The 24366-nt window shown below is 39.0% G+C and overlaps 1 protein-coding gene across 4 annotated transcripts in view; it reads right to left on the bottom strand.

The window, feature by feature from the left end:
• Positions 1-328: 328 nt before the first annotated feature.
• CTBP1 (C-terminal binding protein 1) overlaps positions 329-24366 on the bottom strand; it is a 317979-nt gene continuing 293941 nt past the window's right edge. For 3 of the 4 annotated variants that reach the window (XM_044682241.1, XM_044682244.1, XM_044682242.1), the window contains 5 exons: positions 17295-17509; positions 12715-12845; positions 10767-10894; positions 3886-4003; positions 329-925 (listed from right to left, as the gene is read on the bottom strand). In XM_044682241.1, coding sequence (XP_044538176.1) covers positions 739-925; positions 3886-4003; positions 10767-10894; positions 12715-12845; positions 17295-17509 — 779 coding nt within the window. In that variant the 3' untranslated portion in view covers positions 329-738. The remainder of the gene's footprint in view (positions 926-3885; positions 4004-10766; positions 10895-12714; positions 12846-17294; positions 17510-24366) is intronic. The other variant, XM_044682243.1, reaches the window with a different exon arrangement.

Raw genomic sequence — 24366 nt, 5'->3', positions numbered from 1 at the left:
TTCAGCAGTCTAGTGCCTTTTTGCAAACCACCAATAATATATACTTTAACTGGTGACCAAAAGCACAATGCTCATTTATACAAAACCTCTGTCTTCCTCAAAATCTCATTGCAATGTTGTCTTCATTTGGAAAGAAGGGAAATTCATGCCCAAATCAGAAGAAATGGTTTTTCTTTTGTTTACTAAATTAGTCTAAAAAATAAGACAAGCAGGTAGAAAAAACAATGCACTGTGTGGCGTAGAAAGAAAAATGGGAAAAATTCATTGTCCTGAGAAGTTTGCCAACTGCCTCATTTTGGGGCATGTTTTAACATATAAAAAAAAAATCATCTCAAAATTGGTTTTCTGAATGCCTCCTTTTTGCTTTCTTTTTTGTTGACAGCTAAGCAAACAAATCCTTTTTAATGTTCTAAAAACTGTACACAGACAAGTACATTCATGATATAATTAACTACTAACTTCTCTTGCTTAACAAAGAACCCATAGGACACAGAAACAGTGAATCAGTCCACTGGACGGGGGACAAACTACAATTTATACGGAGGAAAAAAAGTTTTCCAAATCTTCTTTTCACCTCCCACACCTTTTGCCTTTTATATCTGTATATTGGACCAGTTTCTAAAACAATTATGGTCTCCTGCAAGTTCATGGTTTTGCCTCTATTCAAAAATCCAGATTTTTTTTCCACGTCATCTTCAAAGTTGAAAGCTCCAATGTTGGGAATGCTATTTTCTTAGGCTACAATTGGTCACTTGGGTGGTCTCTATCAGCTTCTGGTTTGACAGTTTGGCCAGGGGAAGGAGCATGGGGAGGATGGGCCACCGTGGGGAGCCCGTGGGATAAAGACATGGCGCTGGGGACTATTCCTTCTACTGCCGCAGGGATGCCAGCTGGAGCCACGCTTACCACACCTGGAGGGTACCTGCTGGAAGAGGCAAGAACAACACAGGGTAAGGATCCTCAAGGGCTGTTTGGATTGCAGAGCTGTGCTGACATATGTGAATCTTAAAATCACTACATGAAGTTTGGCAAGTCAAAGCTGGGAATTCTGGGGAAAAGGAAGATTATGCCCCTCTCAAGCGTGATGGTCACATCAGTCCTACTGTTTGTGCATGGCATGACTCACTTTCCATCATCTATATTTGGATCTTCAACTTAATCCCTGGCTGCCTTCCTCTAATCCTTAAGTCTGCTGCTAGGACACGTCTCATCATATGTACATGTATTAAGGAGACACAGACTCATTTTAACCTAAGTATCTACAAAATAAAAAAAGAAGAGCAATTTATTGGATGCCAACCACTAAAAAGTTCCCTGTGAATGACCCAGAGATTCAACAGCATTTTGGATGCTTGGCCTGAAGTTCCTTTTCGTTAGACTGAGTCAGGCACAGGGAAAAGAGTTCACAGGGCTGCCTTGAAGACACTGGCCAGTGCACTGGGATATGGGATCAGCCCTGCTAGTAAAGAACTCTAGGAAACTGTACAATCCAAGCTCGTTGGGGAATTCACTCTAGGATGGAACAGCTTTTACTTCTGGAAGATTCTTCCTAAGGGAAAATGCTCTTAAGCTGAAACCATGGGGGCAAAGGGTATATATATATATCTCAAATGTCCCCCTTTCTGACTGAAGAAGCAAACATTTTCAGATAACATGAGCCAAACTTAGAAGTATTGATCACTTCTAAACTTGGAAAAAAACAATTATTAACAATTTTTAAAATTACAAGTATATAGTATGTGCTCAGCTATCATTCCTTTAAAGATCATGTGTCATTCTGTCCTTCTATTGTCTTCCTCATCTTTCTTCATAGAAAAGTGGTCATGACCACCAGGGACCACTTCACTTGACTTTGGTAAATGTCTTCCCTCCTGCTTTGGGGGCATCATCTGCTGGTTTCAATTGAAACAAAAGAAAATATAAATGTAGTCAGTTGGTCTCAACCATTTTTCCACATCAGCCCATGGTTGTGCACAAGCTGAATGCCTGTCCCACATCTCATGCAGTGGTGTGTTTACTGACCCCATATATTAGAGACTGTTTGTCCCGAGGTGCTGCTATGAGCACATTAAAAGAATAATAAACTGTAGTTGTCTTTATTCTTTGGTTCCAGACCCTGAACCATGGTGTCTTAAAAAATTAACAATAAAGCACTCTTTTCATATATTAATATCTCCCAAATAAAGACTAACAGCCTCTCCTCTATATATTCTCAACCAACAAATTACTCACTGTGTCTAGGCCTATGTAGGTGGTAGCCTATCTACTGCTGGCCTTACCTTAGCTAGAATATCTAACTGGGGAGTTAGGCTGATAATCAAGAACATTTAAGTGAGAAACTGCTCCCAAGGGAAAATAAAGGGGGCCCTTTATGAATTCTGTTGTTCATATTATGGAGTTACTTTGAACCAAATCACTGCTTTATTATTCTTTAAAGGATACAGCCAAGACTCTTTGGTATTATGAAAATTCCACGGGAAAAAACTGTCAGAAATGTAACGCCCCTTTCAAAATCTGCCTTTCTGAAGTATGGCTTTCCTTTCCTCTTTTCCCCTTCCCAAGAAGAGTGATAGACAGAGGAGAACGTCTTCCCTGGGCCCTGATTTGTCCCCTAAACTGTGGAACTTGTTGTGGCTCTAAGAACAGGTATACACATCTCCTGGTCACCAGCCAAGAAAAGCCCAAGTAATATGTCCTCTGCCCTTTGTACAATGGCCAAATACCAGAGTAATTGGAGAAACAGCCTTCTGAGATGCTTAGTGATTATGAAGTCTTTCATCTGCCTCTGTGGCAATATCTAGAGGAGGTTCAGGGAAGGGCCTTTTGGTAGCCAGCATCTGCCAGCTTTTCCTGCTCAATCTTACAGTATCTGTGTGCCTTCAATGTGCCCTGGTCAAACTGCTGGGTCAGACCTGGATTCAGTCACATCAAATATTGTTTTAAGGAAGCAAGTTGTTGTTGCCAAGGTTTGGCAATCTTTTGGTATTAAAGATTTCTTGGTTGCAAATATTTTACTTTGTAATATCCTCTCTTAGGGTTCATAGTCTTTTCTGGCCTAACTTTGCATGATGATGTTTTCTCCTCATATATTACTGGAAGTATTTCTTGAGTGTCAAATTTCTAAGTCTTTAATTAATATTGGATGATTACAAAAGTTTTCACCAAAACACTAGCTAGTGGGTAATGAAGATTGTTTTGGGCCACAGTAATTGATAAACTGGCTTCTTCAAGGTATAAAAGGGTTGTGTTCAACAATAGTGGGAAGAGTGTCTACAGGGATAACATCACAGATCCCTGGAAAAGAGGCAGCTAGGTGGCACTATGGATGAGCACCGCTGGACCCCAGAGTCAGGAAAACATGGTTCAGTTAAAATCCAGCTTTAGGTACACAGAAACTATGCGACTCTGGGCAATTCACTTAACTGTTAGCTTCATTTCCTCATCTGAAAAATGAGGCTACTAATAGCATCTACCTCCCAGAGTTGTGAGAATAAAATGAGATAATATTTGTAAAGTGCTTTGTAAACATTAAAGCATTATATTAGTGGTAGCAATTAGTAGCAGTAGTAGTAATGAGATAAGAAGCCAGAGTGTATTTCTCATATAACAAAAAGAAAGATAAGAATATTTTATGTTTCACATGTATATCTATCTGCTATCCCACAAAATACTGGGAACTTTATACTCACTTAACAGTCTACAACTATTTGGTCCTCTTCCATGGGCTCACCTGAATTAACTTTTTTCTTTTTATGGGATTTGAAGGGAATAATAGTAGCTTCTAGAGAACATTACCTTGATGTATTCCTTCCCTGGGATTGGAGGAAATACATCCTGAATGAAGGAGAGCCCCATCTCCTCAGAACAGACTTTCCATTTACTCACCTATATGCGGCACCATTAAGCTCTGGATGAACTACTGCTGGGTCCATACTGGCCCAATGTGTAGCTGCAGTCAAATGATCTTTATTAACACAGTTTTTCAGGCTGTCTGGAATACGACCTTGGGAGAATGGAGGGAAAGGCAGGAAATAAACAATGTATCTGTTTTAAACTATTTTACTCATTTTCATTCCAAAGGCCTAGATGTAAGTTTATAATTTGTTATTTGAACCCTCAATCTGGCATTCAGAGTTTTCTTCAATTATTATATTATATCCTTTTCAGTGTTTCATAATTACCATTAAAGACAGCTTTTAAAAATGTATTTTTCCATCATTTTTGTCTTCAGAAACCTTGTTCTGATGGCTTAAGTACAATTTATCTCTAGAAATAAGTATACTTATTTTCTTTAAAAATGCTGCCATAGGGGAAGCTGGGTAGCTCAGTGGATTGAGAGCCAGGCCTAGAGACGGGAGGTCCTAGGTTCAAATCTGGCCTCAGACACTTCCCAGCTGTGTGACCCTGGGCAAGTCACTTGACCCCCATTGCCTACCCTTACCACTCTTCCACCTATAAGTCAATACACAGAAGTTAAGGGTTTAAAATAAAAAAAAAAAAAAAATTAAAAAAAAAAAATGCTGCCATAGGGGACAGCTGGGTGGCTCAGTGCATTAAGAGACAGGAAGTTCTAGGTTCAAATCTGACCTCAGATACTTCCTAGCTGTGTGACCCATTGCCTAGCCCTTACTGCACTTCTGCCTTGGAACAAATATACAATATTGATTCTAAGATGGAAGGTAAGAGTTTAAAAAAATGTTGCCATACCAGCGTACCTTTTAAAAATTTGTGGTAAGCTGAAGGTTTTCAAAATCTTTTAATTACTGTTACTTGCAGGCAAGGGACTAATACCTCTCTGGAGCGACTACAATGTGACCTGTCCAATCCCAATACGTTGTCCAGCCCAGTGCTGAAGGCCAGCCCAGGCCTTATAACATCACTTGTAGAGACTGAGCATTACACCAGTGGCTGTTACTTAATTACCAACTAGAAAGAAGTAAATTATCCTCAACCTCTCTCACCCCTATCCTTTCTTAACCTTTCCCTCTGAATTTTGCACTCTAACTCTTTCTCCTGTTTCCTCTTATGGTCTCTGGCATTCCCAATCTACAATGAACAAACTTCTCTTCACTCAGGCGTTTTTTCTTACTTCTCATTAAAACTGGCTTCTCCTAGAGGACTCATTGTGGCTAGAATGTGCATCCTTAGCTGCACTTACACTAACACATTCTGACACCCTGGAACCCAAGATATTCCTTGCTCCCTAATGGTGCTTCCAGACTCTCCTTTTGCCCCCATCATTCAGTAACTTCTGCTTTGAAATCCATCCATTCTTCAAATTTGTCACCTTTGGTTGATCAGGTATTATTACTATTCTATTTGTATTCCCAGGGCTTTGCACATTTCAAGAGCAATTAATAAATGTTCCTTCACTCATTCTTTCAATCTCCTTTCTCAAGGAATTTAGCACCTGGCTCTGTCTTCTTCTCTTCCTTAATTCCTTAATTTGGAGGGGACTCCAAAATTCACTCTAATGCTTTCTTCAAATACCCTAACTTCCCAACTCTTCAATTCCCTTAAGTCCCATGACATATTCCTTCACTCCACCCAAGAGAAAATCATCACCCATATAGCTTTTTCTAAGAGTCTGGCTAAGAATGAGAGGAGAAATTTGGGGTGATAACCTGAAGGGATGGTAGGATCAAGGGAAAGAGGGAGGAAAATTGGGCATATTTAAAGGAAGCAGGGAAGGATGCCTTAGATAGGGAGAGATAAAGAGGGGATGATTATGGCCGAAAAGATGAGAGGCTATGGGATCAAAGATTTATATGAAAGGGTTGGTTTTGGCAGGGACAAATCTAGGAGGGCTCCATTTCCTTAATCAAAAACTGATATTCCTCTGACTGACCATTTTCTCTATTATTACCAGCTTTCCCCAGGACTGCTGTGAGCATAAAATGAGGTATTTGTAAAGTGCTTCATAAACCCCAAAGTATAACAGAAGTGTAGGTCATTATAATTATCATTATTTACTGAGCTAAGAAGCCAGTCCATTTTGCGCATCTCAAAAAAAAAGGTACGAATATTTTATGTCTCACAAGTACCCCACAAAAATACTGGGAACTTTATGCTTCATTTCCCCACACCCCACCAGTTCTTCACTCCACTCACAATATCCAATCCCTCCACCCCTCAGTTCTTTCATAAGCTATTACCCTGCTCTGACTTGAAGACGTTCTTCCTTTCTCAATCTTGACTAAATCAATTTAATTCTACACTCTTTTCCTTGTTTCTCAAACCCCTCATTCCCAGATGACTTCTACTTCCCACCTCCTTTATTTCTCCTATTCACTGGCTGACATAAATTATGTTATCTTGGTGGTTCCATTTGGGGTTTTCTTGGCATAGATCCTAGACTAGTTTGCCATTTCCTTCTCCAGCTCATTTGACAGATGAAGAAATCAAGGGGACAGCTGCGTAGCTTGGTGTATTGAGAGCCAGGCCTAGAGACAGGAGGTCCTAGGTTCAAATCTGGCCTCAGACACTTCCCAGCTGTGTGACCCTGGGCAAGTCACTTGACCCCCCATTGCCTACCCTTACCACTCTTCTGCCCTGGAGCCAATACACAGTATTGACTCCAAGACGGAAGGTAAGGGTTTAAAAAAATTTAAAAAAAAAAAAAAAGAAAAAAGAAATCGAGGGAAATAGGGTTAAGTGACTTGTCTAGGGTCACACAACTAGTGTCTGATGATGCATTCGAACTCATGTCTTCCTGACTCCAGACCTGACCTGGTGCTCTATCCACTGTGCCATCTAGCTATCTTTTTTTCAGTCTAATTGCTCAAAAAAAAAAGCCATCTTCACTCATTTCATCTACTAGGTTTCTCACTCACTGTTTTGCAATCTGGCTTCTGACCTCATCATTTACCTCAAAAAGCTCTCTCCAAAAGATCATGATCTTTTAATTGCCAAATCTGATAGCTAAGTTTGCTGCATTTGACATTTGATTACTCTTTCCTTCTAGATATGCTTTCCTCTCTGGGTTTTATCTTTATTCCCTCAAGGTTCTCTCCCTTCTTGTGTGATTGCTTCTCCTCCTCAGTCCCCTCTGCTGGCTCACCAGGCACATCTTGTCCACTAACTAGGTATTTCCCAAGCTTGGCTCCATCCTGGGTCTTCTCTTTTTCTATTTTTTCTAGGTGATCTTATCAGCTCCTATTGGTTTAATTATCCTCTCTAGGCACATGTCTCACCGATCTACATATTCTAACCTAGCCTCTCTCCTGAGTTTCAGTCTTGCATCACCAACTCCCTACTGGAATATAAACCCATCCGTTATCCCATATTCCCTTTTTCTAATGAAGGCATTACTACTCTTCCAAGCCTTAGTGGTGTGAATAAACCCTCTCATCCTCCCTTACCTCACACATTCAATTAATTACCACCTTAGTCTGGACCAGGGCAGTGGGCCCTTAATCAGTCTCCTTGCTTTGAATCTCCCCATTCCAATCCATCTTCCACATTTATGCCAATGCAGTTTTCCTTATCAGCCCTTATTCAGTAAATTCTAGTGTTTCCCTATTGCCCCTGGGGGTAAATATACACAAAGTCCTACAGAGCCTGGGCCTACCTGTCATCCCTCTCTTTCCTGCATTCTCAGGTAAAATATCTTGCCTGCTTGCTTCCCCTTCAGAGATCCTTCTTTTCCTTTAGGACACAGCTCAAGAATCATTTTCTTTTGTAAAAAACTCTTATCTTTTGTCTTAGAATCAATACTAAGACCTGGTTCCAAGGCAGAGGAGTAGTAAGGGCTAGGCAATAGGAATTAAATGACTTGCCCAGTCATACAGCTAGACAGTATCTGAGGCCATCCCATCTTTAGGCCTGGCTTTTAATCCACTGAGCCACCAAGCTGCCCCTCAAGCACCACTTTCTACACAGTCTTTCCTAAGCACCCCTTCCTCTATTCCTACCCTCACCCCATGTCCTCCCTCCTTAACTACATGGTAGTCATTCTGCATATACTCATACATGTTCTTGGGACCTTTCCAGCTAGACCATAGCTCCCTCCTTGAGAATAAAGACTATTTAAAAGGTTTTGCCTCTGAACCCTCAGTTCTAAACAGAGTAGGTGCTTAATAATGTTTGCGGACAGACTGATTACTCCCCAAAGTATTGTTACTGGCAATACTTTGTCTTTTGAAACTAGAATCTAGATTTCTTTCAAGGCTATCCACTATCCTAAAAGATACTATCCAGAATTGGTCACTCAGCTTCCTTGGTATTAGTGTGGCCAACTACAGAAGGCAATTCTGTAGCCACAAACCTTAATTCATATACTTCATTAATTCAAGCATTAAAATCAACATTTTACCTCACTATGATATATCCTCAACCCAATATCAAACCCAGAACCTATCTGAAATGTTCCTTTACTTATGCTATCAGTGTCCAAAGCTAACAAAGCTTAAGATACGGCCATATAGGTTAAACATCAAAATGACTAAAGCAAATTGGTCAACCCAGTCCAATAACCAGGCTCTGACAATCATACAAAGCAAGGGTGTAGAGCCCTAGTTTTCCAAAGGAAAACAATGGACATCCAGGATGCCCCAAAGGTTTTAGAGCAATTTTAGCTCTAATAGTTAAATAACATTAATAACTGAAAACTGCTCACCCTAAGACCTTTGGGACACCTGTATGTGTGTACCAGGTTGGTTCCTGGGCCTCACTATTCTGTTTAGTCCTTTCTATATTACAATTTTCTCATACTAAACAAAGAAACTAAGTTTTCATGAGTCCCATGATCTTTAATCATGCATCATTGGCCTCATAGGCTCACTTATTACTTTCTTGGTCTTTAATCACACTTTCTGGACACAACTGATTCTTTCAGTGCAATGTCTCTTCTTACCTAGAAAAATATGGAATTTTTGGCATCAGTACTCATAATTTCTTTTTAATAACTAGGACTTAAAAAAAAAAAAAGCAAAATCTAGTTCTCCTGACTACAAATTATACTTGCTTAGCTACTCCTTTACTAATATTTCTTATATAGCTGAAAACTTTTATCTCATTATTTCCAAGAACCCTTTAACTTTTTTCCCCTTCTACTGCTCTTTCAGCTTTAGTCTATTACTGAAATGGAGACAGAGAAAATGTGTACTCAGTAGGTTCAGACCTTTGGAATGGTTCAAAAGAAGTAATTAACACTCTAGTGGAGGGGTGGGGAGGGGCAAGTCCAGAAGCCCTTATTTACTTGATGGAACAACTGAGATATCCACCGCTTGTTCAGCTTTAGGGCCCTCTTGTGGGCTTGGCTAGTGAGCCAATAGTGTATCAAGACAGAAATTCAATTCCACAGCTGCTACCTAGTCAAGTACCATGCGGTGGAAAGAATGCTATGATACCTTTCAGTCAGAAGACAGAAGACTGAATCATAATACTGTGACTATGGGTAAGTAACTGACTCCTCTCTGAGCCTCATTTCCTTCACCTATGAAAAGGGAATATTCCTATCATTTCAGGGAACATGGTAAGGAGTATCCTATGTAATCTTTAAAACGTTAAAAAGAAAAAGGGCATCATTATAGTATTCCCAGTGCTCTTTTGCTGGATTGTCCTTAAAATTCTGATTTTTGTTTTAGCTACATTTTCTACTCCTAAATGTGTGTCTTGTAAGAGTCAAAGAGTTGTGATTTGAAGCAGGGCCAAGTTTGGCTAGCAACAATTTAATGAATATTGATTCAGTCCCCTGCATGTGGGGAGTGGGGGGCAATAGGGTGGCATATTCTGGGCACCATGAAGAGGAGACAAAGGTGTTTATTGTACAAGCTCTAGGAACTCACGATTTGTTTCCTGTGTTTTCCCCAAAACTGTGTACTCAATTTACTGTTGTGTTTATTTGGAATTGATCCTATTCTCTTCTACTTCTATTTTCTATCTTTGTTGGAACCTAGAAAATTAATGTTATTCTTCTCAACAGGCTTTGCTGCCACTCTATCCACACTCTAGCCATTCTTCACACTGCTATTAGAAGAAGCTCACAGATAAATTTGGTCATGTCATCTCTTGGCTCAAAAATCATTACCAGTGGGAGCAGCTAGGTAACTCAGTAGGTTGAGAGCCAGACCTAGAAATGGGAAGTCCTGGGCTTGAATCTAGCCTCAAACACTTCCTAGTGGTGTGACCTTGGGCAAGTCACTCACCCCCACTACCTATCCCTTACTGCTCTTCTACCTTGGAACCAATATATAGTATTGATTCTCAGACAGAAGGTAAGAGTTAAAAAAAAAATCATTAGTGGCTCCCAGTGCTTGGTCATCTTCTTCTTTCTGGTATTAGAAGCTCTTCAATCCCAGGCATTATCCTTCTTTTCCAGCCTTCTCTCATATTATGCTTTTCCATGCACTATATACAGCTGAGCCAGATTAGATTATTTACTGATTCTAAATATACCCTCTGCTCATTCCTAGAATCTGTGCCATGTCCACTTTGCATTCCTTAGCTAATTTTAATAACTTCATTGTAACACTTCCTCCTACCTGAAGACTTTCCTGAGTCTTTAATGCTGTTTACCCACAGGTCAGATTAGCACTTGATGCCATTCTACTACACTGATGTATACAACAGCTATCGGTACTGGTGTCAATAGATTGTGAGTTTCTTGAGGGAAGTCTGTTTAAACCTTTCATCTCTTTAAGCACAAAGTGTGGTAGGAACCTAACCAATGTTTGTTGCTGGAGAGAAGCAGTTGGGCAGCTTCCCATCCATCCCATGGAGGAGAAGCTAAGCTATCCAAGTAGAGTTGCTGCAGAGATGGCTACCTGTGATGGCTCTCCGGATCTCTCGTGCAGCCTCTTCTCGCATCTCAATGGAGGCCTGCTCGCTGTACCATGCTGCATGGGGAGTGCAGATCAGATTTGGTGCGTCCTTTAGGGGACCCTGGCTAAAGCTAAACACGACCGTGAAAGATAATTAGAATAAGCAGAAGCATATAAATATATAGGAAACATAATGAAAGAAGGCTAATTTTCAGTTATTAAAACATTTATAAGGTATCTTTAGAGCATGTGTTGGAAGTCTTATACCAGCTAGCTCACAATCACCACCCCAATTCATGGCATTGGCTTCCTATAACATGAAGAGCTGCATAGACAACACTTCACTTTTTATATGGTAGACAAGAAAGGTTAAAATAAAGGACCAATGATTATATATATATATATATATATACATATATATACAACAAAAAGTCCAACAAGGCCCAAACATCAAATCTGATGATACAGATTTTTGAGTGAAGAGATAATATTGTGCCCAGGGCCACCCATGAAATTGATGGCAAAGCCAGGAGATGAATATCATAATTTCCTCACATACTATAGCAAAACTTGACCTCATTCCTACACTTTTCATTGGCCAAACAAAGAGACACATGAGCAGCCCTAACATGTCAATCTACCTCACCTCTAGCCCAGCTGTTGATTCAAACAGGTAAAGACTTGATCAAGTGACCTGGACTTGAAGCCCAGAAATCCAACTGAGGCTTATTAGCTGTTGAGAACCCTAGCAGTAGGCTATTGTCTTTAGCAGTAATGCCTGTTCCCTGGTTTAAGTGACCTTCTTAAGAAATCAAGAGATCAGAAATCTCATTCCATCCCACTTCCTCTTTAAGGTATTCTGGATGCCATTAAGACTATGGCCTTATTTATACAAATTATTAATCACCTTGTTGTAATGGTTACACTTAGAAGTAAACAAGAGGATTTGGTGGTTTCTTAGGCAATAGAGCATCAAGCTTTCTATTTGCAAGTAACCTTTTATAACTGACTGTAAAATACTTTATTGTCAATTGATGGATGGTCTTTGATATCCATATTCAGAATCTCTTCCCATGGATTACATGGGTTCCTGCAGTTAAAACAATTAGTCTGGTTTCCTCTTGATGGATTTCATTTTGAATTTACTTTTTTCTATTCAGCTGAAGCTCAGAGTGACTGAGGAGACATCATTCTTTCTAGTGCTACTCACTGAGCTATAAGGAGATCCACTGGGGTAGTAAGGTCAGGAGCATTTGGGGCCTTAATTTCTGCAGAAGCATGGGCCAACTTAAGCCCAACACTTTACAAAAAAAGACTGGGGGTAGGGGGAGGAGGGAATAAGGGAGGAAATTGATTGTGGGAGAATGATTGCAATCATGATCTTCATTTAAGCTAGCAGGAACCTAGGGAAAATAAGGTAATAGATGGTGGGCACCCAGGCTATTCTGAAGCCATGAAACCACCACGGGACTCTCCCTGCTCCAGCTATTCATGGAAGAGGATCTTGGATGCTGAATACTGATGCTCACATATTATAGTTGCATCTGGGTGATTTCATACTAATAGCCTGTTTTTTCTCACCCATGTGCCTGTACATGTGGGTATTGGGGGGGGGGGAGCCATCTCTGTGACTTCCCTTCAGCTAAGGGGCCTTTTTGAAGTGACCATATCACTTCCTATGTCAAAGTGGCCTAAAGAAGTCATGGCCACCCCATCTCCTTTCTATACCTGTTTTTTCCTTCACTAAGACAAAAAGGAGGCTCTGACCCTTGGCCTTTCCCCATGTAATCAGGGGGCCTGCTTCATCAAGAGAGACCACTGGCTTGGCTATCAGTAAGGGTGGTTGTAGGGTAGGGGTAGGAGTTGGCTGGTTGGGCCACTTCCCCAGGGGACACCATGCACTACAAGGGAGAAATAAGGAAAGGGAACAAAAGAACAAACAGAAAAGCACCTGAATGGTTCTGACTCATGTACATCTAAGGCTGCCCCTCGTATCCTTCCTTCCTTCAGGGCCTGTGCCAGTGCTTTTTCGTCTACCAACCCACCTCGTGCTGTGTTCACCAGGAAAGCCCCTTGTCTCATCTGGGAAAAATTAAAAAATGATAATCAAATTAAAAAGAAGATAAAATAAAAGTTGAGGCATTCTCATTTACTCAGAAGCATCCATTACAACAAAGTCTAAGCAGCTAAATTGAATCCCCTCTCCCCCCTGCCCCTACATTACCTATCTACTTTGAAAAACCAGTCATTCTACCATCTTTTCCTAGGGAGAAAGTTTCGTTTGAGTTCAAATACAACACCGTCATTCATACCATTTCAACCTGTGGTGTTAGGGTTGAGCTGCTCAAAACAAATAATGTTTTAGACTCAATTACTACATATCTACAGAACCCCAAAGACTGGACCAGAAATGGGAAGGGCTGCTGTAACATTATGGAAGAAACTGAACTGTAAGTTATAAGGAGGTGGGAGAATAATAACTAGCTCAGTATACCCAAATGATAAGGAGTTTAGGGGAAGTCAGGAAGGTTCATGTAAATAAAAAGCAAACCAAAGGTAGAAACAAATCAATTTTGCTAAACTTAATTTTTGTTCATTGTAAAGATTTTTAACTAGGGAAAGACTCCAACCCTACTTTAGAGTTGTGGGAAATTGTCCCAAAAGAAAAGGGGGAGGGAGAAAGAGAAGGAGAAGGAGAAGGAGGGGGAGAGAGAGAGAGAGAGAGAGAGAGAAAAGAAGAAGAAGAAGAAAGAGGAAGAGGAAGAAGAAGGAGGAGGAGGAGGAGGAAGAGGAAGAGGANGAAGAAGAAGAAGAAGAAGAAGAAGAAGAAGAAGAAGAAGAAGAAGAAGAAGAAGAAGAAGAAGAAGAAGAAGAAGAAGAAGAAGAAGAAGAAGAAGAAGAAGAAGAAGAAGAAGAAGAAGAAGAAGAAGAAGAAGAAGAAGAAGAAGAAGAAGAAGAAGAAGAAGAAGAAGAAGAAGAAGAAGAAGAAGAAGAAGAAGAAGAAGAAGAAGAAGAAGAAGAAGAAGAAGAAGAAGAAGAAGAAGAAGAAGAAGAAGAAGAAGAAGAAGAAGAAGAAGAAGAAGAAGAAGAAGAAGAAGAAGAAGAAGAAGAAGAAGAAGAAGAAGAAGAAGAAGAAGAAGAAGAAGAAGAAGAAGAAGAAGAAGAAGAGGAAGAGGAAGAGGAAGAGGAAGAGGAAGAGGAAGAGGAAGAAGAAGAAGAAGAAGAAGAAGAAGAAGAAGAAGAAGAAGAAGAAGAAGAAGAAGAAGAAGAAGAAGGGAGAGGGGAGAGAGGAGAGGGGAAAAGGGAGAGGGGAGAGAGGAGAGAAGAAGGGAAGAGGAAAGGGAATACAATGTTCTGAGTATCCAAGGTGTTCATGTAGCTAAAACTCAAATCCTGGTGTGCTGGTTTATATGATACAAAGCACAGACTCTTTTAGCAAAAAAAAAAAAAAAAAAAAAGTCTGGAATTGAAAGTTACACAAAAGACCTCATAAGGATATGAGCCTTCAGGAAGACTGGCTAGAATGAAGATCTACAGTCAATGTTTTTAGATGTCTCTTTAGGATGACTCCAGTTCCTCAGCAATGCCAACACTCTTTCCTAGATGGAATCTAAGTGGCATAAGCAGGATGTATGTTGTAGCTTTCCCTTTCTCTCAGTAGGACTTCAACTACTTCTCTTTACATCTTTGTGACCAAGATGGAATTTTAAATCATCTGTTTTTAATAATCCTATTATAAATTTAGACACAAATGAAAGTTTAAATAGTTTTGTTTTTGGAAATTGGTGGGCCTTCAAGAACACAGACTTGCTTCAGACATCTGTAATCTCCAATTTCTAGAGGCCAGTACAGCCAGAAGTTAGCCTGTGTCCAGTCTCTCAGTCCTACTCCCTTACTTTGATTTCATATGTAGAAAGCCATTTTCACATGAGATTACAGTTAACAATTAAGCTACAATTTTAACTCTAAAAGGGAAAATTCAATGTGTTGAGGTTCCCTTGGCAACATTGAATTCTCTGCTTAAAGAGTATGCATGTTTAGAGCATGCCTTTAGGGAGCAGGAGCATGTGTGTAGCACTTTTCCTACTCAGTGGGCTGCTAGCATCTTGACTTGCGGAGGTGGGGACCTGAGGGCACATTCATTTATGCAACAAATGTTTCTAAAAATAAAACCAAACCTCATGATGCACATTGTATGATGTGCATGAAAAATTCCCTCCAACAAAGTCAATGTATACTAAGAGTTACATGTGTTAATGTGGCATGACATTTTTAGATGTTTTACTTTGGAGATAGCCTGAAGGGGCAAAGAACAGACAGAAGATACAGGTCCCCTCCTGGAGGACTCTTCCTCATTGTGGGACTGAACTTCTCCAAGCACACTTCCTCATGTCAGTGGACAATACTTTCAAAACTAAGGTTATCATCTGAACCACAGTTTCTTCCTTTTTGTGAATAACATCAACCTCACAAAGTTGTTAGAAGGGAATTATTGTGTGAACCGTAAAGAATCATACAAAGTTGCTTTACCTATCTGGGCCTATTTCTTTCTTTGAAAAATAAGGGGGTTGGACTACAAGGTCTCTCTCTAGGTTTAAATCCAATGATCCAATAACCTTTGGGAGCTGTTCTTATTACTTATTTCATCTACTTTTTTCAATACATCTTTGTGATAAATATTTAATTGGAGGCACAGTAATTTTTTTAGCAAAATTAAAAATTTATTTACATTAGTTACTTGTTAATAATTTCACTACTATAAAACCTTATAACTATTCTTTAGGTACTGAATGACTATAAAAGGATACTGCTAGTATTGATGGGAACAATGAAGGTAACTGATGTGGGAAAAACTAGCTTCTCCAAGGTGATATTGAAAAGTAAAGTCACCTGCAGAAAACTTTCCACTATTTAATTTAATTTCAATTCAATAAAATAAATACTTTGACTCCAACTGCCTGTATCTGAAACTAAAACTAATAGTTATTTCCAGGGATAGAAAGAAGACTTAATGGATTCTTATCCCACAAGTGAAGTCTACCAGACATTATTTAAAATGTCAGTTAACAAGTATTTAGTAAGCATTCAGTATATGCCAGAAACTGCTAAGTGCTGAGGTATAAAGAAAGGCAATAACAGTGTCTGCCCTCAAGAAAGCTTCTGTTCTAATGTGACCGTTTTAAGTTGTAGATTTTGAATCTTTACTTCCTACTGCAAGAAGAATAAGCACTCAAACATTCACAGAAACTATAGCCATAACAAAGACTAGCTGGGTTCATTCCCTACCATTTTACCTTAAAAGGATGAATTTTAAGATGACACCCAAACAGATCTATTTTATACCTCAACCCTTGTAAAGGACTTGAGAAAATAGAAATCAATTTTGGGAAATTCAGACCTGGAACCATCACTATTTAAAGAATATCATCCTCTGTGTACATTTACTTTGAACACAAGGGGGCGCTGAGAAGTCATAATATTTGTTCATTTTAAACTCGCCAATAGCAGCAAGGCAGTTTCAAATCAAGAATGTTACTGAAAAGGAGGGCATTTCGAATTGTGAATTTTTCTCCACAATGGGTTTCAGTTTCCCACTATGCCTAAAAGGGAACACAGAGAGTTGGCTTTTGTGTAGGAGAGGCCTTGGGCCTCTGTTCCCTTGCTTCTTCCTTCCCCACAACACAAGCTTGTTTGGGGAGAATTGATCAAATGCCCACTTTGTCTTGTGCTCTGTCTCTCCAATGTCCACATTTCTTTGACCTACTTCTTGCAGAGGCTATCTTGGAGCAGTCACCAGCTTGAGGGGAGTTGAAGTCTAAACTGGAAGGGGATAGGAGTGGGGTGCAGCTTCCTACTCTCTTGCTTTTAAAGGCAAAGCAGGAGCAGATTTACTCATTTTTTGATGAGTATCATTCTAAGTTGTCTTTTTGATGTGTGATCATTCTCAGTTGTCGTTTTGAGTTTTGTGTACTGATAGCACCTTTCATTATATAGCTCTGGAATTTGGATCATTTCCCCAGAAATGCTCATTAGCACAAGTTAAATTAGAGAACAGCCAGTACACTCCAAAAGCAATATTTTGACCAGTATATCCTCTTGCACATTTTTCGGTGCAAGATGTGATTTCATAAATAATTACAATTGAACTACACTTATCAAACTAAATGTGATAGAGATATAAAGAAAGCAGCCATGATTTTTGCTTTGGGGGCAAATCCACAGTTGGTTAAGGCTCCCCTTGTTACTATGCAATATGCTATCTCATCTGATCCTCACAACAACTTTGGGAGGGAGATGCTATTATTTAGTCCCATTTTATAGAGCTGACAAGTCAAATTTATTGAAAAGTACTGCCAAACAGCTAAGTATGGCATCAACTATTTCCTATGAGGGTCAGCAAAGAAGGAGCAAGAAAGATTCACTAAACTAGCTACTACAATCCCATAGAGAGAACAATAAGGTCTCTGCTTGGAACTCTACACATCACCCAACCCAAATGACCAACAGGCCCCAAGTGCCTGATTAGGTTACCTGCTTAATGGTGAAATCATTAATCAGATGATGATTGTGTTCATTCAAGCTGCAGTGTAGGGTTACACAGTCACTGTGAAATAGCAGGTCCTGTAAAGTGCTCACTCTCTGGAGCCCCAGAGCACGCTCAATGCCATCAGACAGGTACGGGTCATAGAAAATGACATTGAAGCCAAAGGCTTTGGCACGCAGCGCAACCGCCTGTCCAACACGACCTAAACAGATAGGCAAACACACAGTAACAATAATTACAGCAAGGGAAGCAACTTGTTTGGAAGATAACCATAGCTGACACTCACATAGTGTCTTATGATTTTTTAGGTGTCTTATAGATCTTATGGATCTCATTTAACCCTCACAACACACTTGTGATTTAGAGGCTCCAGATAGTATCCTTGTTCTTTGAGGAACTTTTCTTAGAGAGGCGACATGACTTATCCAGAGTCATGAATATAATAATCAGTCAGCAAGCATTGCCTATTAATGTACCTGGTGGCAGGGACTCAAATATAAGGAGTGAAACAATCCCTACTATGTGTATGATACTTCTATTCTACTCTGTTGGAGACAATATCTGAACCTAAGGGTGTCTGATCATAGGTCCAAAAATTTTCCCATTATATATTATATGACCTTCACGCCAAGCCTTTTTAGGTTGACCAGCTGAGTTGGGAACGCTATAGGGATTTAGAACACGACACCTAGGATACAATATAATTCCATAATTTCAACTAATAATGCCTACAATTACCGCCAAAGTAGAAGCCTAAAACTCTCCTGTGGAGGATGGGAGTAGTTACAGAAGATAGAATATGAAAGCACAGAGCTAATTATAAAGAATCCAGGAAAGGGAATTTCCTTACTAATGCCGACAGTGTTTTTTCATCAGGTTTCCTCTTCCCAAAATTTAGGTACTGGTCTCATTAAGTTACTCCTGAAAGATCTGAAATATAGCAGTTGTAAAATTGAAATTCATGTTGATCACTTGCTATCTTTTCTCCACAAACTGATTGTTCTTTGCTCTGACTCTTGTACTAGTCATTCCTTAATTGCTCTCCCTGCCTCCACTATTTCCTCTCTCCCATCCATTTTCTCTACCAAAATGGTAGAGGAATACCGACTTCAAGAAGTTTCATCGGCTTCCTACTGTTTTCAGGATACAATACATATTTCTCTGCTGGGCATTTAGAGTCCTATGAAATCTGCCTCCAATCCAGATGGTTTTCCCTCATATATTCTACATTCTAACTTAACTGGCTTACTTGCTCCCTGTACATGACATCCTCTCTCCTGCCTCTTTCTCTCTATGTCTACCATTTTCCTTATCAAGCTCCGATCCAAAATCACAATCCATGGAGTCTTCTCTGACAAACCTTACATTCATAATATTCTTCCCCAAATTCCTTTAGCACTTAAGTCTATATACTCTAAGCCATTTTGTCACCCTCAAATAGAAATGGGAGCCAACAAACCATCCATAAGGATCCCCAAAGGGCACATACTGACTTAGTTTTAAGATATAATTATTATTTATGTTTTATTTAATCTTTATATTGTTGGTTATTTCTTAATTATATTTTATTCTGGTTCAGATCCCATCAGGAGTGTCATGGCCACGCATTTAACACTTGCTTTAAGCTACTCTTTCATGATCTTTTGAATTTCATTAGTTGCAGGTGTTGAGAGGTGGCTGAATTCATAGAGTGCTGGTCAGAAGGACCTAAGTTCTTTCTCACTAGTAGTATTATCTCAGAAAAAGTCATTGAATAGTCTCAGTTTCCCCATACTTAAAATGGGGATAATAATTTCCTCTACCTTAGTGTTAAGAGAATCAAACAAGATATCATACGTAAAAGGCTTTATGAATCTGAAACCATTATATAAACGTTATTCTATTTCCCTGTTTCCTATACCTATATTGTACCTTCAAAATAGAAGTGTAGTGTGTAGTTTCCCCATCAGAAAATGATAAAATGATAGTGCGGGCCCAAGATGACCTCTAAAGGTCCTTCTACCTCTAAATCGATAATCCTATACTCATGCCTCAGAGGCAGAAAGACTGTCTGCTACTGCTCTGTCATTAAGGTTCACAGAACAAAACAGCACACAGCTGGTGTCTAATAAATAACTGCTGAGAGAATGAAAATGAACAGAAATGTAATCTTTCTGAGACTAAGAGCTGTGCCTAAAGAAGAAAGGAAGGAATAATGCAGAAAATGCTTCAGGTAGCATGACATTTTCTTTTAAAAAATGGGTCTTGATCCAACATTATAGGCATTGAAAACAAGAAAAAACCATAACTTTGTAAATAAAAATTACAACTTTGCATTCATTTAATGGGTACTTGCATTTTACTGGTTTTATAATAGAAAAAATACCCTACTCTACTTCATTCCCTTATACCATTTATTAGAATCTAGATAGGGACAGTGAACTCAGTCAAGCAAGCTTTGACATACATAGCAAACTCCTGCTTTTTCTGCTTAGCCGCCTCTTTCCAAGCCACCACTGCAGAATACGGTTTGGTACAATCATAGTTAAGTATGTGACTTTGCCCACTTGTCCCTATGGCTCCAATTAAAGGAAACATAATTGGAAATGTTAATTACTTACACAAGGCTGAACTGTACCCATGGTAATGCCATTTAAATTCTCTGAGAACATTTCTACTCATTCCACAGAAATTTAAGTAGTATGAGTAAGAGGACAAGAGAACTTTCTCTTAATCAGTGAGGAGTTTTGAGCTGGAAAATGACATATATTTTCCAATATATAGCACTAGCAACTGACTCTCTAGTAGATTATTTATTTCATCTCTGATTCTTCCTGTCAAGTCATGGGTCTCTAGTTGTCCCCAAGACATCTATTCTCAGATAGATTGTCTTACCATCACTCCAAATTTAAAATGGCAATGCTAGAAATAATTTTTTTCTCTGCCTTGGCTCATTCATATTTTAGTTTTCATTTTTTGGTTAGAGTATGGGAATAGTCTCTTTGCTAACTTAATCTCCTTATGCACAATGCCTAAAAACTATGAGATTTTGTGACATTTCTTCCTCCACAAGCACAATGCTAAAAATTCTTATCTCAATTTCTTTTATTTCTTGTTTCAACTATTATTCTTCCCTGAATTCCCTATATTTCCTCTTCTCAAATCTTCCTATCATTGCCTAAATCTCTCAAACACTTCATATTCCTTTACTACTTCTCATCAAACTAATCACCATCATTATTGATTTCTATCCTTACACTGTGACCTACAATAAATTCAAGTATTGATCTAGACTCATGACAACCCTAGAGTAAGCCTGATTTAGCTTACAATTCCCTGCCCGCCCCCCAAAAAAACAACCACCACCAACATATTCTATATTCTACAGCATTTGCTCTGGCCTCTACTGGAGATTGTATTTGGGAACAAGACCCCTCTGCTTTTAGGCTTTTACTATGTACGTCCAGGTGATGAAGGCCTCAGCTGACTATTAAATATATTTTGAACTTGAAAATGCCCAGGCATACAACATGACATATGGAAGATGTCTCATAAGCAAAGAATATGTTGTTTGGGGAAAGTGGAATGGGTTAGAAACAAGAGAAATAGTTGAAAGGCTAATAGTAATATACTTTTATACTTAGACTTTTTTAAAAAAGAAGAGCTAAAGGCAATCTTGATGGCACTCATTGAATGGTGAGTACAAATACAATCCTATTTATGTATACATGAAAATGTCATCATTATATTTCATTACCTGACTTGCTATTTCCCTCTACATGAAAGACTGACCCTAGAATCAAAGATATTTTCAAATAGTTAACATTTGCTGAAAATCTATTGTCTACAAGGTTCCCATCTTAAGAAATATTGTGAATATAAGGAATAAAACACAGTCCCTACCCTCAAGGAATTTACAAGTCTAATAGGAGACATAAGATAAAAATACAAATAACTGTGATGCAAACTAGAACATAATGCATGAGAGAGATATAAGTAAGATGCTATCTGAGTTTAGAGGTGAAGAAATCAATTGTTATGAGGATTAATAGAGAAGGTGGGCTTTAGATTGGCCCCTACCCCCAAATATGGATTTCAACATGTAGAAATGGTGGTGGTAGGGAACCAGTAATTAATGGAGAGATACATGAATACCATAAAGTTAAAGGTAAAAGGTAGAAGGAAACATTAAATTGATTAGTTTGCTAAGGTCATATTAGGGAGTGATGAGAGACAAACTTGAAAAAATAGTTTGGGGCCACTCTGGGGAGAGCCTTAAATGCAGGCTAAGAGGCTTCGATTGATTCAATAAGCCACTGAAGGCTTTTGGGTAGGTGAAGGTCATGACCAAAACCAATGCTTTAGGAAGATTACGTGGGGTTGTGGGTGGGAGTGGGAAAAAGGATGAGTTCTCAGAAACAGTTCCAGAAAGGGCCTCTTGAGTTCTTCCTCAGCAAGGCTTGTGAATGCAAGTAAGACCCCAAGTGATGTAATAGAAAAAGCACTTAATTTAGGGTTAGAAGATTTGAGTTTGAATTCCAGCACAGCTACTTATCATTTATGTACTTTTGAGAAATAACTTTACCTCTCTGGGCCTCAGTACATTCATTTATAAAATGAAATAGTTGGAATACATGTCCTCTAATGCCCTTTCCAGTTTTAGATTCTATGATTGGCATTTCATTTGTAGGTTTCCTCTTTGCACTATAGGTTTTGCCTCTGCCCCACCCTTGAATCTTTTCAATTCCCCTAACATCTGGGCTGGTGGCTTTCTTTAATGTGGAAAATTTGTGGCATTCTTTATAAGTTCCTATAAAAAAATCAACCTGAACCTTCCTGAATCAGTATTCCTGAGACTCAGAATAGTTTAAATACAAAATCAGATCTGTTTTTCTCCTTTAATCTAAAATAGGTGATGAATTAAAATTTGCATAATTGAAATAAATATGTAACTTTTCTTTATAAAATGGGAAGATGTTTGTTGCCTACATCTACATTATACATAAAAGGACAAATAAGAATCTCAACACAATTCAGTAAGCAAACACAATGAAAAGGAAAAAGAAAAGGGGAAATTTAAATAATCATGAAGAAAATTTCCTCATGTAGACAGATTGTCCAAGTTTACTCAACTGGAAAAGAGCTTAAATATGTCAGTTTTAGTAATGGCTAAAGAAATATTTTTTTAAATAGTTGGGCTTTTGCAGGTAAGGATTCTGTCCAAACTGTAAATAGTAACTAACTGCTGCATGAGGCATATTCCTATGAAGGCAAACTCAATTGGGGATTGGGGTTGAGAGAGGAGCTTTTATAAAGTCACTGAGTGGTCAGGGAGAATGTAGGAGTCACTGGGTTTTGAGTTATTTTTCTCCCTTCCTATCATTCCAGATTAGTCCCCAAAATAGTAGTCATGGCCTGAACTCAGGAGTCTATGATCAAACAAACACTTGATTTACCCATTCCTACTATCATTCCATATTTCTCCTGTCTTTTGTGACTAAACTCCTTGAGAAGACTCTATGATGAATGTTTCCACTTCCTCTTAACTCTTTTCATTTTAGCTTCTGACTTCATCATCCAACTGAAAGTGCCCTCTCTTCAGTTACCGGTGATCTCTTAATTGCCAAATCTAATGGCCTTTTCTCAATTCTCATCATTCTTAACTTCTCTCCAGTCTTTGACACCCTCTTCTCCTGGACAATGACTTTTCTCTAGGTTTTTTGAGAAAGGATTTTCCCCTGACTCTTCTACCTATCTGACCTTTCCTTCTCAGTCTCTGTTATGGGATCTACATAGAGACCATACCCATTAACTGTAGTTATCCCACAGGGCTCTGTCCTAGACCTTTTTTCAAATTTCTTTATACTGTTTTGGTGATCTTATCAGCTCCCATAGATTCAATTATCAACTCTATTCAGATGATCCTCAAATCTATTTAATTAGCCCATACCTCTCTGTTGACCCCCCCCCCAATTTCACATATCCAATTTTCTATTAGACATCTAAATCAAATGTCCAATCAATACCTTAAACTTAACAAACAAAACCGAAATTGAACTTGTTCTCTTTCCCCTTCAAAACAACAACAAAAACCTCCCACCTCTCCCAGCTATCTTGGCACAGGGTATTCTTTTTATCCCTGAACTACTCTAATTGCTTGCTGGTTAGTATGCCTGCCACAAGTCTCTCCCTACTACAGTTTGCCCTCCACTCAGCTGCCAAAGAGATCTTCCTAAAGCACAGGTCCTACTCAATAACTCAATTGGTTCCCTATCAGCTTTAGGGTCAAATGGAATTCTCTGGTTTTCAAAGCTTTTCATTATCTACCTTTCCCCCACTTTTCTCTCAATATTCTTTGAACCAGAGATACTGGCCTCTTTGTTATTCCTTGAACAAGACACTCTTATCTCCCAACTCCAGACATTTTCATTGGCTGTCCTCCAAGTCTACAATGCCCTTCCCTCCATATCTCAGTAACTCTTGGCTTCTCTGGCTTTCTTCAAGTCCTAGCTTAAATCCCACCTTCTATAGGAAGCCTTTCTCAATACCTCTGTAGCCTAGTGCCTTCCCTCTGTAGATTATTTCCCATTTATCTTGTATATAGATTGTATGTATGACATTTGCATATTGTCTCCTCTAAATAGACTGTTTCTTGAGAGCAAGAGTTAAAAAAAAAAACACTTTCTTTGTATTCCAAGAGCTTAGCATAGTACCTGGAATATAGTAGGTGCTTAATATTTATTGGCTAACTGACAAGAGTGGGAAGATTTCTGGAATCCCATCCTTTCCTTAATAGGTAATTGAAACTTTTCTGCAACAGAATGCCACCTACCTTTATCCTCTAATACACCTCCAATCTCTCCACTCCATAAACTCTTAATCTATTTCTGAGCCTGTTTGGGTCTCCTGGGGAATGTTATAACATAATAATCTAAGCAATAACCAGGTGCTCCCTATCTATAGTAGTTGTCCAGGTGTGACCTTCATTGCTATCTTTCTTCCTCAATATAGTTGAGAGCACCACAATTTTTCTAGTCAGATTGTGAATCCAGGTTCATACTGGTGTCTGTCCCAAATCAG

The sequence above is a fragment of the Gracilinanus agilis genome, chromosome 6 (genome assembly GCF_016433145.1).
Source record: "Gracilinanus agilis isolate LMUSP501 chromosome 6, AgileGrace, whole genome shotgun sequence".
NCBI classification, from domain to species: domain Eukaryota; kingdom Metazoa; phylum Chordata; class Mammalia; order Didelphimorphia; family Didelphidae; genus Gracilinanus; species Gracilinanus agilis.
The sequence above is the reverse complement of the archived record's forward strand: the minus strand, read 5'-3'. Positions and strand labels throughout refer to the sequence as shown.